The sequence below is a fragment of the Fringilla coelebs genome, assembly GCF_963513975.1.
Source record: "Fringilla coelebs genome assembly, chromosome: 20".
NCBI classification, from domain to species: domain Eukaryota; kingdom Metazoa; phylum Chordata; class Aves; order Passeriformes; family Fringillidae; genus Fringilla; species Fringilla coelebs.
In genome coordinates, this window is record NC_140046.1 from 8,165,882 (window position 1) to 8,182,879 (window position 16,998).

The 16,998-nt window shown below is 59.9% G+C and overlaps 3 protein-coding genes across 5 annotated transcripts; 2 read left to right on the forward strand and 1 right to left on the reverse strand.

The window, feature by feature from the left end:
• Window positions 1-46: 46 nt before the first annotated feature.
• Window positions 47-2,417, forward strand: VPS37D (VPS37D subunit of ESCRT-I; the record flags this gene model as incomplete). Of its 2 annotated transcripts, XM_084219348.1 has the most annotated exons (5): window positions 72-200; window positions 1,029-1,200; window positions 1,709-1,791; window positions 1,929-2,078; window positions 2,151-2,417. In XM_084219348.1, exons 1-5 carry the CDS (start codon window positions 78-80, stop codon window positions 2,415-2,417), a joined length of 795 nt encoding a protein of 264 aa, XP_084075474.1. In that variant the 5' UTR covers window positions 72-77. The 2 variants fall into 2 exon arrangements, with proteins under 2 accessions (XP_084075475.1, XP_084075474.1); XM_084219349.1 differs by having other exon boundaries at window positions 47-200; window positions 1,929-2,417.
• A 4,486-nt stretch (window positions 2,418-6,903) lies between these two features.
• On the reverse strand, window positions 6,904-9,761 carry DNAJC30 (DnaJ heat shock protein family (Hsp40) member C30). Its single transcript, XM_084218898.1, has one exon. It carries the CDS (start codon window positions 9,656-9,658, stop codon window positions 9,038-9,040), a length of 621 nt encoding a protein of 206 aa, XP_084075024.1. The 5' UTR covers window positions 9,659-9,761; the 3' UTR covers window positions 6,904-9,037.
• BUD23 (BUD23 rRNA methyltransferase and ribosome maturation factor) lies at window positions 9,665-15,866 on the forward strand. Of its 2 annotated transcripts, XM_084218896.1 has the most exons (12): window positions 9,665-9,843; window positions 10,077-10,114; window positions 10,311-10,406; window positions 10,595-10,677; window positions 10,758-10,854; window positions 11,865-11,961; window positions 12,338-12,388; window positions 13,342-13,427; window positions 13,660-13,705; window positions 14,242-14,300; window positions 15,280-15,369; window positions 15,501-15,866. In XM_084218896.1, the coding sequence occupies exons 1-12, from the start codon at window positions 9,796-9,798 to the stop codon at window positions 15,553-15,555; spliced, it is 846 nt and encodes a 281-aa protein (XP_084075022.1). In that variant the 5' UTR covers window positions 9,665-9,795; the 3' UTR covers window positions 15,556-15,866. The 2 variants fall into 2 exon arrangements, with proteins under 2 accessions (XP_084075022.1, XP_084075023.1); XM_084218897.1 differs by lacking the exon at window positions 10,311-10,406.
• The last annotated feature ends 1,132 nt before the right edge of the window (window positions 15,867-16,998 follow it).

The following is a 16,998-nucleotide window of genomic DNA, read 5'->3' on the forward strand; positions in this document are numbered from 1 at the left end:
GCGCGCGCGGCTCCCGGCGGCGGGGGCGGGGGTCCCGGTGCCGGTGCCGGTGCCGATCCCGATCCCGGAGCCGGCCCATGTCCCGGCCCGCGGCGCCGCCCGGCTCCCCGCGCCGCCTCGGGGCGCTCAGCACGGCGCAGCTCCGGGCTCTGCTGCAGGACGAGCCGCGGCTGCAGCGCGCCGCCCGCCTCAGCAGGAAGGTACGGCCGGGGCCGGGGGGCCGGGGGCCGGTGTCCCGCCGCCGGCGGGGTCGAGCCGTGCGCCACTCGCTCCTCCGGGGCTGTCCCGGTGCGCAGGGCGGAGACGCCCGCGGCCCGGAGCTGGCACTGCGGGGCCGGGAACCTCCCGGCGGCTCCGGCTCCGTCGCTCGCTGCCCTCATCTTGACGCCCGTAATCCCGGGGGCTCCGGAGGAGCCGCAGAGCCACCGGCGGGGCGGGGGAGCCTCCGCCCGGGCGTCCCGACCGCGGCTGCGCGGAGCTCCCGGTGCGAAACCTCGGGCCACCAAACCCATGGCCACCAAGCCATGGCCACCAACCCATGGCCACCAAGCCCCGTCCGCTGCCCCCGCATCCCGAGATGTGCCGAGGCCCCGGCCCTTCGCCCGCCCTCCCGCCTGGTCTCGCTTTCCGCAGCCGGGATGAGCCCCGCGCTCTCCCGGCTCCGCTGCGGGAACGGGCGCGGGTTATTGTGGAATCGCTCTCGGCCCGATTCCAGCCTCTTCCCTGCGTGGCCGCGAGTGCAGACGGTGTGTGCGCAGCGAGGGGAGGGTGCGTGTCCCTTCCGTGACATCCGCGTCCTCTGCCGAGCGCTTTCCCTGCACAGGGGCCGGGCAGCCGGCGCTGAGGTTGCCGCGGTCGGGTTCAGCCAGCCTGCGTAGCCCGGCTGCAGCCGCTGCATTCCCCCGGGATGCGCCCCCTTTCCAGGCAAAGCAGAGGGATGGAGGCAGTGCCGAAAAAGAGGGTTCACCCCCGGATGGACACTGCCCCCCGCCCAGCAAGGTGCTGGATCTGACTGCTTCTGCCCACAGTTCCAGAGTCTCCAGCTGGAGCGGGAAATGTGTTTGGCTTCAAATTGCACCCAGGCCAGGGTGAATCTGTCCTTGCGCCCACGGCTGGAGGATGGGAAGGCTTCCCTGGCCATCAAGTACCAGGAGCTGCAGGAGATCCGAGAGGCGTGTTGGGACAAGCAGCAGCGCCTGGGTGAGTGGGGTGCAGCCTCTGAGCTGAGCCACATCCAGAGCAACCCCTGTTAATATGAGGGTCCACGTGGGCTCAGCATTCCTGACCCTACCCCAGGGAGATGGCTCAGCCATGAGCAGGAGTGGTGGGGGATGATGCTTCCTGTGACACAGCAAATCCTTAGGTGGGACCAGCCATGGAATCACAGAACCACTTGGGTTGGAAGGCAGCTTAAAGATCATCTCATTCCATCCTCTGCTGTGGGCAGGGACACCTTCCCTAGACCAGGCTGCTCCAAACCCAGTCCAGCCTGGCCCTGAAAAATTACAAGGATGAGGCATCCACAGCTTCTCTGGGCAGCCAGGGTGGGATGGAAGCTCTGGTGTGCAGGTGGCTCCAGGGGTGTGTTTGGGGGGAGTTCAGTGCAGGGAGTGGGGGGAGTGGATGCTTGAGGATGGGAAATTCAGCAACCCCAGCAGCAGAGGTATCCAGGGGAAGGTTGGCAGCCCCATCCCCTTGTGACACACAGAGGTTTACCTGGAGAAGTGGAGCCCACAGAGCGCCCTGGGCCAGCTCCAAGCCAAGCTTGATGCCTCCGAAGCAGAGTCAGAGGTGAGTTAGCTGAGACCCCTGTGCTGCTGTCCCTTCCTTACCAGGGCCACGGGGTGCTCTCCATGCCCTCCCATGTGCCAGCGCCTGCACCCAGGGTCCCAGGGGTGCTCCTTCTAGTCCCACTGCCCATCCCACAGGCCCAGATAAAGCAGTTCCTGTCCCAGGAGCTGCCCCTCGAGTCCTTTCTGGAGTCCTTCTGCCAGAGCCGCACACGCTCCCACGTCTGCCGGACACAGCTGGAGAAACTGCAGGAGCTGCTGCAGAAGGAGCAGGTGCAGAAGGACCAGGTGGGCAGGGACCCTGTGGGGTGCCCAGGTGCCCCAGCTAGCATGGCACCAGCCCGCCTTGCCCCCTTGCAGAGCGGAGCAGCCCCCAAAGCCTTCGATCTGTCCTACGGCTTTGTGCCTGCCGTCCTCATCCCCTCGGAGGCTGCCGTGCCCTTTCCCGTGCCGGCTGCACCTCCCAAGCACCATCTCCCAGCCCTGGCACAGCAGCCAGCATCTCCCTGCTCCGAAGTGCCCGGCCTGGGCTCTCCCCTGCGCCTCGTAGGACACGTGCCCGTGCTCAGCGCCCAGCCCGGCCGCGGGCAGCCGCAGCCCCGGGAGCAGGAGCCGCCGCACCGGTAGCAGGGCACGGTGCGGATGGCCCCGCTCCCGCCCCCCGGGCTGGGCAGCAGCACCGAGGGCAGGAGCAGGAGGGGTGGGGGGTCTGTGGGGCAGGCACACGGGGGGTCACAGAGGGATGGAGGTGCGTGGTTGGGGCAGGGGGTCCTGCATTCGGGAGGTGCTGGGGGGAGGGCTCTGCATCCACAGCAGGAGGAACGGGGGTGGGTGGCTGGTAGGGGTGTCAGTGGGCTTAGCTGGGAGGGATAGCAGGGAAAAGGCACAGGAGTACTGGGTGTGCCACATGCTTCCTAAATAAAGCCTCTTTCCATGCTCTGTGTGTGCTCTTTCCGTGCTCTGCCCTTTGCTCTGGCTATGAACAGCAGGATGAGACAGGAAAGGGTTACCAGGGGGCACTTGCCAGGCTTGGAGGTGACTGTCAGCCAAGAAGGGCTCTTGAGGACCCCCAGACCCTTCCTTTGCATTTGGCTCAGGACCTCACTTCCCTGGGGAAGCTGAGAGCTCCTGCAAGGAGCAAGGGGTGCAGAGCCTGCCATCAGTGTGTGTTTCCCTCAAGAGAGGTGCCAAGGACCAGTTTGGCCCTCCCTGCACATGGGGAAGGTGCCCAGGGTGCCTCGTGCCAGCAGCAAAGCCCTCACCCATGGAGGGTTATTCCCCATGGCCAGCTGGCCTTGCTCACAGCTTGGCAGCCACATCAGCCTGCACTGGTGCCCACCTTCCTCATCCCCCCAGGGGCCACTGTGCCCTTGGTCATTCCTCACCCACCTCCCCCATTCCAGCAGCCCTCACTGCAGTGACAGGAGGCCTGAGCTCCCAGCCTGTTCCATCCCAGGCCCTTCTGCTCCTTTGCTCAGTATCCCACAGTGGATGGTGAGTGCAGGGGGTGCTGCTCCTCATGCCCCAGGGCACAGCCTGCTTCCTCCAGCTGCAGCCTCCTGGTGCTTGTTTCCTGCTGTGGCACGTCCACTGTGCTGGATTTAGCTTTTGGCTTGGTTTCAGACTCTTCTTGTGCTCTCAGAGCCTGTCTGGCTCTTTTTCCCAACTGCCTGCCCAACTTGCATCTTGCCCCTGCTCTGTAGACTGCTTGGAAATCATCCCAAACAGCAGAAGGCCCTGGCTCAGGCTACAAACTACCCCAAAATAGAGGTCATTAGCTTGTAGTATCTGATCACCCTCCCCCACTGAGGCTACCTGGCCTTATGCCAGCCCTTAGCTCTCATTTATGGCTAATATTCCATTATTACCAGTTAAAGCAGGTTTAAAACTGGGATAAATAGGGGATCAGCCACTGTGCCTTTATTGGCATGTGAGGAGGTGGTAGTACTGGAATATCTGGAGTTTCACAAAGCACCTGCTGCTTTCCTAAGTCCCACTTTGGGCTCAGCCTGGCAATGAAAGGCCTGTTTGCCAGCCAGGCTCTGTGTTCACCTGCCTGCTCAGCCACAGGCAGTGCTGGTGGGCTGTCACTGAGGCATCAGATGGTGCATGAGCAGCAAAGCCACCCAAAAACTAGCCAGACCTCCCCAGTGCATCTACCCAGGCAGTGCCTGCCCTGCACAGCTCCCCTGGGCTGGGCAGCCCCAGGCTGGATGGGTCTGCCACCAGCTCCAGGACAAATGTCCCTGGTCCCTGGCAGCTCCTGAGTCACCCCAGTGGCCCCATGAGTGAGGACTCTCAGGGTGAGCAGCTGCCCCTGCAGCCTGGGCAAGGTGAGTGTGTCCATGAGAGCTGCAGCACTAGAAGTGACAGTCTGAGCACCAGGGGAAGCTCTGCTGCCATGGTCTGTCTGTCAGTCCACAGGAGCCCTGCAGCACCCCAGGAAGTTCAGGAAGCACTGGGCAGGCCCTGGCAACCCCATGGTCCTGCTGGGCTGGCCACCACCCCACTTCAGGGGGGACAACCTTGGGATCCTTAGGGAAGCTGCCAAGCCAGGTGAGCCCTGCCCTGGGGAGGCTCCTGCCACCCTGCAGCTGGTCCTGTCCAGTTTGGGGCACACACTGGCTGGCCCCAGTGGGGGGCTGGCAGGGGGTGCACCCTGTATCCCTACCTGCCCACTGCCACCAACAGCTCCAGGCCCTGCACAGGGACATTGGCTCACAGGCAGGGGCTGACAGTGGACAGGGTGACCCCCTGTGCCTGCCCTGTGCCCCTCCCTGCCTGTCCCTGCCCTGCAGGATGGAGTCAAGGAGGGTAAAGGTGCTGCTGCTCACCCTGGGGAGGAGGAGGAGGAGAGGGTGCCACTGGCTGTGCACCTGCCTTCATTTCTGCTGGGCCAGCCCAGCCCCCTGCCAGCTGGGGTGCAGCCAGAGCTGGGCAGGGAGCTGGGGGTGCCCCCATCCCTGGCTCCAGGCTGGATAAGGAGCAGCCCCAGCCCGGGAGAGCCAGAACAGCTGGGAGGAGAGGGGTGCCCCCCACTCCCCTGGGGAATGCCCTGAGCCACAACCCCAGGCAAAGGGGTGCCAAAGGGCTACAAACCTGGGCTAGGACCAGCCAGGGAGAGGGTGCCAGTGTGCCCCAGCTGGGGCCCCCGGAGCAGGCACAGGGCTGTTAATTGCCTATTAACAATTAACTCTATTAACCAAGCAGTGGCCTCAGGGGATGCTGCTGAAGGGAGGGGGAGCTGCCCCCACCCTCGGGTGCTGCCAACCGTAGCAGCCCTTCCCTGGGAGGGCAGAGCCACCAGCAGCAGCCCCGGGGTGCAGAGCTCTGCCCACTCAGGTGAGGCTGGGGCTGTCCCAGGGGCTGCCCCTCACCCCCATCCCTGCCAGGGAGCCCCTTCTGGGGGGAGGAGGCTGATGGCCACCGCTCACTGCTGCTCCCCAGCCTGCAGCTCCCTGCTCCTGCCCCTCACAATCAAAGATCTGCCAGCAGCCAGGTTTGACCCCTTCCTTTCCAAAGAGCAGGCCAGCTCCAGGAGGAGGCCCTGAGACCCCACACTCCCAGCACCCCAAACCTGCAGTTATGGGGGTCAGCCCATGAAAAGGGGCTGGGGCAGGAGTGGGGAGAGGGCTCTGCACTGAGCTTGGAGGGTCTCAGCACTGGGCCCATCAGGCTCCATCCAGCTGGTTTAAGTTCCCCTAGAGCCTTAGATTTCCTTAGCTTGCCACAGCATCCAATTCCCATCTGTTAACTACTCAGATTTTGGTGCTTCCCTTTGATGTCTGCTGCCAGGGATTTAGGGTGGGAATGAGCAACACCAAAACAAGACCTGAGGTGAGAAGGTGCAGGGTAGAGCAGTTCAGGCCTGGATGGGTGGGCATGGGATGATGGCTGAGACGCCACCAGCAACTCACCCTTGGACAACTGTCATCCTTTTGGTGACACACAGCTGGCAAAACCCGGTGCAAAGGACAAGAGAGCAAAGGACAAGCATCCAGCATGGACACAGACATCACTTGCAGGCAAGTGAAATGTGGAGCCACAGGGCAAAGAAGGGAGGGGTAGGATGTGCTGTAATATCTGTAAAAATAGCCCCAGTGGGCTAGAGACTGAGGAGGAAGAAATCCCTGCTGGGAACATCACACTCCTCCCAGCAAAGGCCTCGGGATGCTCATGGTGAAGTCCCCAGCTGAAACTGCCACCTCACCTGGGCCAGGAGGGGCTGTGGACAGCTCAGCTGCTGCTGCTGTCTGCTCCTGAGCTGTGCTGCAGGGACTGGACACATCCCCAAAGCAGGAAAAGGACCTGGGAGTTCACAGCTGTTCCCTGCTATGACCCTGCCGATGGCTGCCTCGCCCCAGCTGCAGGAAGGGGGGCTCCTGTTCTCACAGGAACAACCCTCTGTGTCTCAGTGTCCCCAGGGATGCATCCTGACTCCTGAGATGTAAAGGGCACAGGGAATTACTGAGCTTTATCCTCCTTTATCCCTCCTTCCATCTTTATCATATCCTTTATTTTCCAACCCTGTACACCTCACACCCCTGGCACCCTCACAGGCTGTGCTCAGTTCTCCTGGTATCTCTCCATCAAGGAAACAACTGGGAAGAACAAGAATACCATGACACTGTTGACACAAGGAGAAAAAGGGGCAGAACAGTGCTGTGCTGGGAGCTGGGAGGCAGGCTGGGCACTTGGACCAGCTCCAGCCACTTGCTGCCCAAGCTCCTGAAATCCTTCCCAGAGCAGAGAGCAGTCGGGCCTGACGAGGGCAAGGGTGACACTGCAGAGTTTAGGGCACCCTCCTCTGTGCAGGCAGCAGGGGATGGCAGAGCACAGGGGATGTCACCAAGGCACAGCCACCCCTGGGTGTCAGGCACACAGAACAGAACCTGCAGAGAGGCCACCCTGCCCTGCTGACTGCAGGCTGCCTGCCCACCCTTCCCAGCAAGGCAGACAGAGCTCCCCTCCCTGCCCTTTCTTCACTGGCTGAAGTCAGGATGTGAAACACCTGCCTGCCCCTCACCCCTGCTTTCCAGCAAGTGCAAGGAATATTTACCACCCAGGCCCACCAAAAGAAAGATGTGTCATTTTGTCACCAATTTATGGCTGGATGTCTTTAATCTTCAAGATACAGCACAGAGACCTGAGGAGGAAGAGAAGGGCCAGCAGCAGGAACTCCAAACCCCCAGTTTGGGTGGGAGCCACAGCAGTGCTCCCTAGTGCCATGGACACTGCTGGCTCTTCCAGCCTGCAATGTAATGCTTCTTGCCAAATCCTGCCCAAAAGCTACCTCTGATCTTCTGAGTGATTTGTTTACAGAATGAAGATGAGCATGAAAATGCATCAGCAGGTGCCAGAGCCACAACTCCAGAGAGTTCCCCTCTGTAGCAGGGCACACCAGGCTCCTGTGTCCCACTGTGACATCCCAGTGCTGTGATCCCAGGTGAAGGGACAGACTGGCACCCAGGGAGGATCCTGGAAAGCTCAATCTGCCCCTGGGCTGAGCTTAGCCCAAGCATGCAGCAGCCTCTAGTGAGCAGCTGGAGGTGGCACAAGGCTGCTGAGAGCAGGCAGAGAGTAACCTGAGCAATCCTGCACAAGCAGGAGAGCTGCCAAGGACCAGTTTGGCCCTCCCTGCACATGGGGAAGGTGCCCAGGGTGCCTCGTGCCAGCAGCAAAGCCCTCACCCCATGCAGGGTTATTCCCCATGGCCAGCTGGCCTTGCTCACAGCTTGGCAGCCACATCAGCCTGCACTGGTGCCCACCTTCCTCATCCCCCCAGGGGCCACTGTGCCCTTGGTCATTCCTCACCCACCTCCCCCATTCCAGCAGCCCTCACTGCAGTGACAGGAGGCCTGAGCTCCCAGCCTGTTCCACCCCAGGCCCTTCTGCTCCTTTGCTCAGTATCCCACAGTGGATGGTGAGTGCAGGGGGTGCTGCTCCCCATGCCCCAGGGCACAGCCTGCTTCCTCCAGCTGCAGCCTCCTGGTGCTTGTTTCCTGCTGTGGCATGTCCACTGTGCTGGATTTAGCTTTTGGCTTGGTTTCAGACTCTCCTTGTGCTCTCAGAGCCTGTCTGGCTCTGTGGAATTCTTTTCCTCTTGCCCAGCCTGCATCCTGCCCCTGATGTGCAGACTGCAGACAGGGTGTCCCTGCTGTGCCACTGCCCCAGGCCCTGAGCAGGATCACAGAAATGCACAGTGCAGACACAGGGAATTCACTTGTAACATTCTTGTGCTGGGACAAAACACACCCCAGGCTCTGGCTGATGGGGGAACAAGGGCTCCTGCTCACCCCACACAGTCCTTGGCACACTCAGGCCATGGCCAGGAAGCTTCTCTCCCTCCAGGCAGCAGCAGCAGCATAGCACAGGTGAACCTTCACCCAAGGAGAGAGAAAAGGTTCTGAGAGACACAATCTTCAGTTCTTAAAACACTTCAGTATTTAAACAGGCAAATACTCTTGTGCAAATGATGCTCAGACACGTGTAAGACACAGAGAATAGCACTGGGTGCTCACAGGTGCACCACATCCAAAATCCTCAGAGGGAGGGGTGGTGTGGAAGTCCTGGCAGGCCCCAGACAGGAGAGAGGACTGCAGACACCAAAGTGCTGTCACACACTGACCAGGCAATGTCCCACACTGACCAGGCCATGGGCTCAGGTTGCATTTTCAGGTCTGATTTCAGACTCCTGTACCTGCCATTCTCACAGGGTGACACAGCTGGAACACGAGGAGCTCCAGAGATGTGGTACCAGCAGCTGTGACAGCACAGGCCTGGCAGCAGCAGGAACCAGAGGCAGAGCAGGAGCAGCCCTGAACACACACAGCACCCAGCACCTCTGACAGCCTCTAACCTCTGCAGGCACCCAGCTGTGCCAAGGAGGGGGCACATCCCAGTCCAGAGTCCAGGACTGTGCAGGTAGTGTTGGCTGAGGGGGCACGTCAAGAGCCTGCAGAGCTCCTGCTCCACCCCTGCAAGGTCACCCTGAGTGGCCTGGCCCAGGCTGTGTCCCCAAAGGGCATCCAGAGGGCACATCCTGTGCCAGCCAGGGCACTGTGTGTCTGAAGGTCACAGCCCGTGAAGCCTGCTGGCCGTTCCCCGTGCCTGAAGGTCACAGCGGCAGGGTGCAATGTCACAGCCCGAACAGCAGATGCAGGGTGGGGCAGGGCACACCCCCAGCCCGCTGCCAGCCCCTGGTGACACCGCGCAGCTGCGGGGGCACCCCGGGGGCCGCCCCGCCGTCACTTGAGGCCGTAGATGAGCGCAACCCCCAGGAAGAAGAAGAGCCCGATGGAGAGATCCGAGAGAGCCCGGAGGCGTCCCTGTGCCGCGAACTCCTCCCGCCGGAGGCGCAGCTGCTCCCGCCGCGCCCGCAGCAGCTGCTCCCGCTGCAGCTGCTCCCCGTAGTGCGCGCGGTAGAAGGCGTCGAAGTCGAAGGGAGTCCGGACGGGCCCCGGGCGGGCGGCGGGGGGCGGCGGCGGGGCGGCGGCAGGCGGGCGGCCCGAGGGCCGGGGCGCGTCGCGCAGCTCGGCGGCGCTCAGCAGCCCGCGGTCGTACTTGCGGCGGAGCGCGGCGCTGCCCAGCACCCGGTACGCCTCGCTGACGGCGGCGAAGCGAGCGGCCGCGGCCGCGCTGCCGGCGTTGCGGTCGGGGTGGTAGCGGAAGGACTGCTCGTAGTACGCCGTCTTGATCTGCGCCGCCGTCGCCGTGGACGGGACGCCCAGCACCTCGTAGAGATCGCGGCGCGGCCGCGCGGCTCCAGCACCGCCCGTCTGCGCGGCCCGGGAGGGCGGCGGGGCACAGCCGGGCCGCGGGGCCGCGGGGAGGAGCGGCCGCAGCCGCCCGAGCACCGCCGGGCCCATGGCGGCCTCAGCGCCCGCCCGCCGCCATGACGAGCGCCACGGCGCGGAGCAGTGACGTTACAGACACGGACGCGGAAAAGTGACGTTGCAGACACAGCGCGGGCGCTGAGCAGTGACGTCACGCACGCAGCCGCAGCATGGCGGGCAGCGGCCGCCGGCCCGAGCACCGCGGGCCGCCCGAGCTGGTGAGCGGCGATAGAGGGGACCCGGGGGGCGCCTGGGGGCAACCGGGAACCGGGCATGCCTGGGGGGACCGGGTACGCCTGGGGGGAACCGGGCATGCCTGGGGGGCCTGGGTACGCCTGGGGGGAACCGGGAACCAGGCATGCCTGGGGGGACCGGGTACGCCTGGGGGGACCCGGGCACCGGGCATGCCTGGGGGCCGGCCCTCACCGCGCCCGCCGCTCTCTCGTTGCAGTTCTACGATGAGGCCGAGGCGCGGAAGTACACCCAGAAGTACGGCGGGACCGGCCTGCGGGTGTCGTGTGGCGGCATCGGGGGTGGGGGTTGGTCCTGGGCCCTGCCGGGAGGCCGGGGGCTCCGGCAGCGGCGGCAGTGAGGGGCAGGGTGGGATCCTGCCGTGGGCGGTGCGGGGTCCGGTCTCGCAGTGCCCCGGGATGTCGCCCGTGGCCCACGCTGTGCTGTGCCGCAGCTCCCGCGTGGTGGAGATCCAGTCGCAGATGTCGGAGCGGGCTGTGGAGCTGCTGGGGCTGCCCGAGGACCGTGCGTGCCTCCTCCTGGACGTGGGGTGAGCGGGGCTCTGCCCGGGCTGTGGCACAGCTGGGGCTGGAGGGTGCACGGGGAGGGGGTGGCCATGTCTCGGTGCCTCTTGTGGGCTGAATAGGAGGGAGGGGCTGCTGTAAGGTTGGGTGTGTGTGGCCAGCAGAGCCTCAGAGCAGCCCCGTGAGCCCAGCACTTTGCCCTTTCCCCCTCTAGCTGCGGCTCAGGGCTGAGTGGGGATTACATCTCTGAGGAGGGTCACTACTGGATTGGCATGGACATCAGCCCTGCCATGCTGGGTGAGCACAACCTCCCCTGAGACCCTCAGAGGCCCCAGGGGTGGGAGCTGGTTGCCTGAGCTGTGCTGTGTTCTGTGCAGATGTGGCTGTGGAGAGGGAGGTGGAAGGAGACCTTCTCCTTGCAGATGTGGGGCATGGCATTCCCTTCAGGCCTGGCATGTTTGATGGCTGTATCAGGTGAGTCTGTGCCTGTAGCTGAGCTCTCCTGACACCCCCAGAACTGCACAGCACCCGTGGTGCACACCTGGCAAACCACAGCTGAGAGGGACTGGCCTTGGCAGCCACTCTCTTTGCTCTGGTCACCTTGGCTCTACCACTCCAGGACACACCTCCAAAACTCTGGATGTAGAAACAGCTTGTGACAGCTGCTTCCCAGGTGATGCCTGTCCTTTTGTGCTGCTGAGCTAGGAATTTTGTTGAAGGGAAGAAAATAAAGCTGGGGATATTGTCAGGGTGGCTGAGACCTGCTCCAAGGAGGAGAACAAAGTATGAAGTGGCATAGCTTAGAGAGGTCAGTCCCTGGATCAAGGTTTGATGGTTTGATTTGGGATGAAGGGGACAGAGGAACTTACCTGCTCAGAGAACAGCTGGGAAGAGGCAAGGGCTGTCCTTTGCTGAGCCCAAAGCTCTGCTTTAAATTGCTCTCTGGGAAGGGACACACTGAGCTCTCCAGTGCTGCTCAGGAACTGTGATGCTTGGAGCAGGAGTAATGGCTTCAAGCTGAAAGGGGGAACAGTTAGGTGACATACAGAGAGGAAATTCTTCCCTGTGAGGGCGGTGAGGCCTCCTGGTTGCCCAGAGCATCTGTGGCTGCCCCATCCCTGGAAGTGTCCAAGGCCAGGCTGGACAGGGCTTGGAGCAGGCTGGGACAGTGGGAGGTGTTCCTGCCCATGGCAAGGGCTGCAACAAGCTGAGCTTTAGGGTCCTTTCCAGCCCAAAGCATTCTGTCATTCTAGATTTGAGCACTTGGACTAAAGGGGATGCTTGGTGATGCTTCTGTCCTTTAACTTATGCACCTTGTTAAGTTTTGTGAGTCTCCAGAGGGGTTTGTGTAGCTGTGAAACAGAAAGCAGAGCAACACAATTAAATAATTTCCCTGAGGCCCAGCAGGAATTCAGCTCAAAGGGAGGTGGCAAGCTCTGTGAAGGAACCAGTGGCTGTCCTGAGGGTCTCATTTTCCCTCTCAGTATTTCTGCAGTGCAGTGGCTCTGTAATGCTGACAAGAAGTCGCACAGCCCCCCCAAACGCCTCTACAGATTCTTCTCCACTCTTTACACAGCCCTGGTAAGTGCTACCCTCTACCAGCCACGTCTCTGCTGCTCCTATGGCTGTGCCTTTTAGGAGATACCTCAAGTCAGGTGGTTTTAAGTAAATGCTCTGAGGCAGAGTGGCAGGAGCAGCCACTGCCTGCCTTCCTGCCTGCTGCTGCTTCTCATCAAGGTTGGGCTTGATGGTGTTGGTCTTTTCCAAACCTAGCAGTGCATGATTCTGGGATAGCTGGTGTTCCCCCTGTGCCTCACTGGCTCTGTGGGCTGAGCAGCTCTCCTGGGAGCCTTGTCCTGGAGGTTTTGGGGAGGAGGGAGCTGTCTGGGGCTGGGATGGGTGCCCAGAAGTGTCACCTGCACTGGGGCAGGTGTGTGATCAGCTCTGTCTCCTGCAGGCCCGAGGATCCCGAGCTGTGCTGCAGCTGTACCCCGAGAACTCAGAGCAGGTACAGCCCATCACTCGGCTGGGAGGGGTGCAGGCAGAGAAATCATTTACTCTTTGGGGCTCTGAATGCATCATGTTCTTACAAGGCAGTGTCTCTGTGCCCCCTGCCACTTCTAAAGCTCTTCAGAAGCCCATAAAAATAACCTGTGAGGAGGATTCCTTGCACAGGTTCTGTTGTTTCACAGATTTATAGGAATGTGCTCTTTGTTGACAGAGTGACAAAACTATTTTTGGTCCCTTTAAAAAGGAAATAAGCTTAGAAGTTTTTCTTCTTAATTAAGTGGAAAAACATTTCATAAGATTTAAAAGACTTCACCTCAAACTTTAAAATAGCTAATTAGACAAAAGCCAAAAAGTCCTGCCTAAGCAATTTACTAGAAAAAGAACAAAGAAACTAATGGCTTTTGTGAAGTGTTTTACCATGGACAGGAGGGCCTCTTGCACCTAGCTCGGTTTTTCTCTGTAAAAAGTTTTGTTATTTTGCCTTTTATTAAAACCTTTTTGTTTCCAACACTACCACAAAAGCCATCCTGCTGATTCTATGCCTTCTAAGATAGCTGAGCTATCTTAGGTGTGAAGTAGATCTCCAAAAGCTTATGAGACCTGGCTCAAGGAAATGCACATTTCATAGATTGTCTTGGGCTGAGCCTTAAAATGAAAGTGGGGGGACAGGATGTGAGTGTGGGTTTGAAGACTGGCTTAACTCAGGTCTGGAAAATCCACCCCAGTGTCCCTCTCCTGGAGAGTCTGCTGTGCCAGCTAACTCAGCTAGACTGAGGAGCAGGGAGAGCCAGCAAAGGCAGGGAGTTGGTGTGTGGATGGGAGTGCAGAGCTCAGCAGCAGGAGGAGCAGTCCCTCTGGGGAATGCCCAGCCTGGTGTGGTGCTCCCAGGGGTCTCTTGGGCTTTCCTGGGGGATGGCTGCTCATTAACTTTGCACCTGATGCTTTTCCCAGCTGGAGCTCATCACTGCCCAAGCCATGAGAGCTGGATTTACAGGGGGAATGGTGGTGGATTACCCCAACAGTGCCAAAGCCAAGAAGTGAGTCCTGGATCTCTGTCTGTGTTTGGGGTGAAGCCTGGGCTTGGCAGTGATGATTTTTTTTTTCCTTTTGTTTTTCCCTTCCCCTGAGCTGTTCTCTCTCCCATTATATAGTTCTGGACAAGGGTTAAAGCTTACATCTGACTCTGTTATAAACCATCCCAGTCTTGCCAGGGGATGGAGACTTTCCTGCTGAATCCCATATTCATGCTCTTTATTCTTGTTCCTTCAGGTTCTTCCTCTGTCTCTTTGTTGGGACATCTGGCACATTACCAAAGGTGAGGGCCTCCATGGGGCAGCAGAGCTGCTGTCCTGGATGATGTAGAGGAGCTGTGGGCAGTGTGGGAGCCAAACAGCTCTGTGAGTGCAGATGTGACTTCATTATACATTTTCTGGCAGTCACCAAGCCCTGCTCTCAGATCACCACAGACTGGTTGGGGTTGGAAGGGACCTTACAGCTCTTCTCGTTCCACCCCCTGCCATGGCAGGGACACCTTCCACTGTCCCAGGCTGCTCCAAGCCCTGTCCAGCCTGGCCTTGGGCACTGCCAGGGATCCAGGGGCAGCCACAGCTGCTCTGGGCACCTGTGCCAGGGCCTCACTGCCCTCAGAGGGGAAAATTTCTTCCCATATCAAATCTAACCCTTCCCTCTTTAAACTGTTCTTCTGACATCTGCCTTTTTTTGCCATGATTTCTGGAAGAGCAGTTTGTCCCTCTGCTCTGGTCCTTCCCCTGCAGATCCCTGCATTCCCCTTGGTTTTGATGGGCTGTGCCTGGCCCAGAGGAGACACAACTTCCCAATTTTGCTTTCCAGGGCCTCGGTACCGAGTGTGCCAGTGAAGAGCCACACCAGGCAAAGTTCACCAATGAGAGGTATCCTGTGGGGGTGAGGCTGCAGGTTCTCCCTGCAGAGAGCCTCTGAGGGCTGAGCTTTACTGGGCACCACACTGCTGCAATGGGAGGGGAAGGACAGGGAGGACTCAGCAGCCCAGGAGAGAGCTGCTTTATCTTCCCAAGGGACATGGGGAACAAAACTAGTTAGTTCCCAGGGCTCTTCCATGGGGCTGTAGGTGCTTACCCTAGAGCTGTAGCTGAGCAGTCAGTCAGGTGTGCTTTCTGTCCAGCACTGGGCTCTCCAGCTGATGCCAGGGTGTTGCAGAGGCAATGTTTACAGGGCTCATGGTGGAGCCATGGAGGCAGGCTGCAGTGCCTGAGTCCTGGCATTCCCTTTTTTCTCCTGTCTGGGTTTTAGCTGTGGCCTGGGGGTTTCTGCTGCTGGCCCTGTCTCTTCCCACAGCAGTGGTGCAGGGAGGAGCCCCTCTTGCAGCCGTTGGGAGAGACAGAACAAAAACCAGAGGAAAGTTGTCATGGCTGCCAGGAGCTTGTGGCTGCCATGTTTTCCTGCCTCTTACATTGCTGTTCTCTGCTTGCTCAGTCTAAGGGCTGTCTGGTCTTGGAGGGCAGTAGCAGAGCTGGGAACGTTGTAGGAAGCCTGACTTTGTCTGACTTGTTTGGAGTAGAGCAGACAAGGGGGAGGTGGCTGTGCATGAGCCTGTAATGCCCTGAGACCCCAGAGTGCAGCATGGTGCTGGTGTGACACGGGGTATGGCCTGGGGGAGTTCATGGGTCAGGAGCCCTCAGCTCCAAGCCAGAGCTGGAATCAGCCTCCTCCTCCTCCAGTGTGCCTGGAGTTTGGGCACCTGCCCCAGTGCTGCCTGAGCCTCTTGCCCAGGGGTGGTGGGAGGGAAACTCACTACTTCTGTGACCCAGTTCTGGGTGACAATCCTCTGGGGCAGAGAAATGTGTCCCCACAGCTCAGTTCCTCTCCAGCTGCTGTCCCCTCTCCCCACAGGACACGGTTCAGGAATGTCAAGGGCAAGTCTGTGAAGAAAAGCCGGGACTGGATCCTGGAGAAGAAGGAGCGCAGACGCCGCCAGGGCAAGTGAGTCCAGCTGAGTCCTGCCTCAGAGGCTGTCAGTGCTGTCACCTGCCCAGCCTCCTGCCACCAACCTGCTCCCTTCCCCTGCAGGTGCCCTGCAGGTGGTGCTGAGCTGTTCCCTGCTTTTCCCACAGGGAAGTGCGGGCAGACACCAAATACACGGGGCGGAAGCGCCGTCCTCGCTTCTGAACTGCTCTGGACGCTGCTGCTGTGGAAGGTGGCACATGGGTGCCTCCAGAGAGCCTCCTGTGGATGGCACAGATGGCACCCTATGCCTGGGGACTCGCTGGGACTGGTCACTGTGGCTCTTAAAGGTACAAACTGGCTCAGGTGCTGCCGAACAGCAAAGCTTCCAGCCCTGTTTCCCTGGTGAAGGTGCAGACAGTGCTCTGGCATTGCTGCTGGGCAGTGCTCTACAGTGCCATCACTTACCTTCCTGAGTGCAGTGAGCCAGCTGAGCTCCAGGTAAGCCAGGATGTGATATCCAGTTCCTCACTAAAGAGTCAAAGAATTGGAAGTGTTTGCTGGTGTCCTGCGTCCTGCCCTTGGTGCTGGGAATATTGAGGTGGGAATAGGGTACCTCGTTCCCTGCCAGAGGATCCACACTGTCCACGTGTAGCTCCATGAGGACAAAGTTGCTCCTGACTCAAGTGTTATTCCAGTAGCTGTTTACTCCTGTTGGTGCTTGGCACCAAGCCCACCCTGTTTGCTTTAGTGCTTCCAGGATGCCGGGGCTGACTGGACCCCCCCCATCACCTCTTCCCTTCCCTTGAAACGAGGAGAGGTACCACCGAGAGCTTTACAGTTACAAATGTTTATTCTACATAAAAATTCCACAAAATGGGAAGCTGTTTTGCACCCAAAGCCTTGGGAGAAGAAAGGAATGCTAGCAGGAAGGGAAAGAGGGAAGGAGAAGAGAGGCAACATACAGTGTCATCCAGCCCAGTGAGACAGAGCAAGCCAGGGTCAAGATCCACATAGAAAACAAGGACACTTAGCTCACAGTACAGCAACAGTAGAACTCCACAGGGGGCTCGGAAAGCCTTCAAGTACATTAATTACAAAAAAAAAAAAAAAAAAAAGAAACCCAAACAAAAAAACCAATCCCCAGTTCGAGTGCAAGCTGTGCGTGCCCCACACTGCTCATGGAATACTGCATCAACACGCTCCCGGCGTGGGGAGGGCAGGTGGCACCTGGAACAGAGGTGGTGGAACCCAAAGGACAAGCGGGTGCAGGGTGGGGGCTGGAAAGAAAAGGTGAAACATCTTCCCAAAGCACAACCACACTTGGTGATTTGGTCTGTACATGCAACGACAGGTAGGTGAAAAGGAACTCAATGGGGCTTCCCGTAGTGCAGGGGTAATTATTGCACCAAAACACCCTCCCCTCACAGCGAGGACAGTGTGAGCCTGCCTGTGGGGCAGCAGTGGCAGCCTGCTCCTCGTCTCCCTGCCTTTGGAGCCCAGCACTGCTGCTGCCCACAGGATCCCAGCAAAGTGCCAGCGGCCCTGACTGGCCCCATCTGACTCCTGCTGCTGTGGGGGCTGCTGGCAGTGGTGGTGCCAACAAGGAGCAAGGGCCAAGAAGCCCCCTTGAGGCAGTTCCTGCCCTTGTGCCTTGACAGGGGTGCC

Bases quoted from the DNA above. Each gene is read 5' to 3' on its own strand.
- DNAJC30 (XM_084218898.1), bottom strand. From the start codon at position 9,658: ATGGGCCCGGCGGTGCTCGGGCGGCTGCGGCCGCTCCTCCCCGCGGCC.
- BUD23 (XM_084218896.1), top strand. From the start codon at position 9,796: ATGGCGGGCAGCGGCCGCCGGCCCGAGCACCGCGGGCCGCCCGAGCTG. The intron at 11,962-12,337 runs GTAAGTGCTACC...TGTCTCCTGCAG, and splicing joins CCACTCTTTACACAGCCCTG to GCCCGAGGATCCCGAGCTGT. The intron at 15,370-15,500 runs GTGAGTCCAGCT...CTTTTCCCACAG, and splicing joins CGCAGACGCCGCCAGGGCAA to GGAAGTGCGGGCAGACACCA.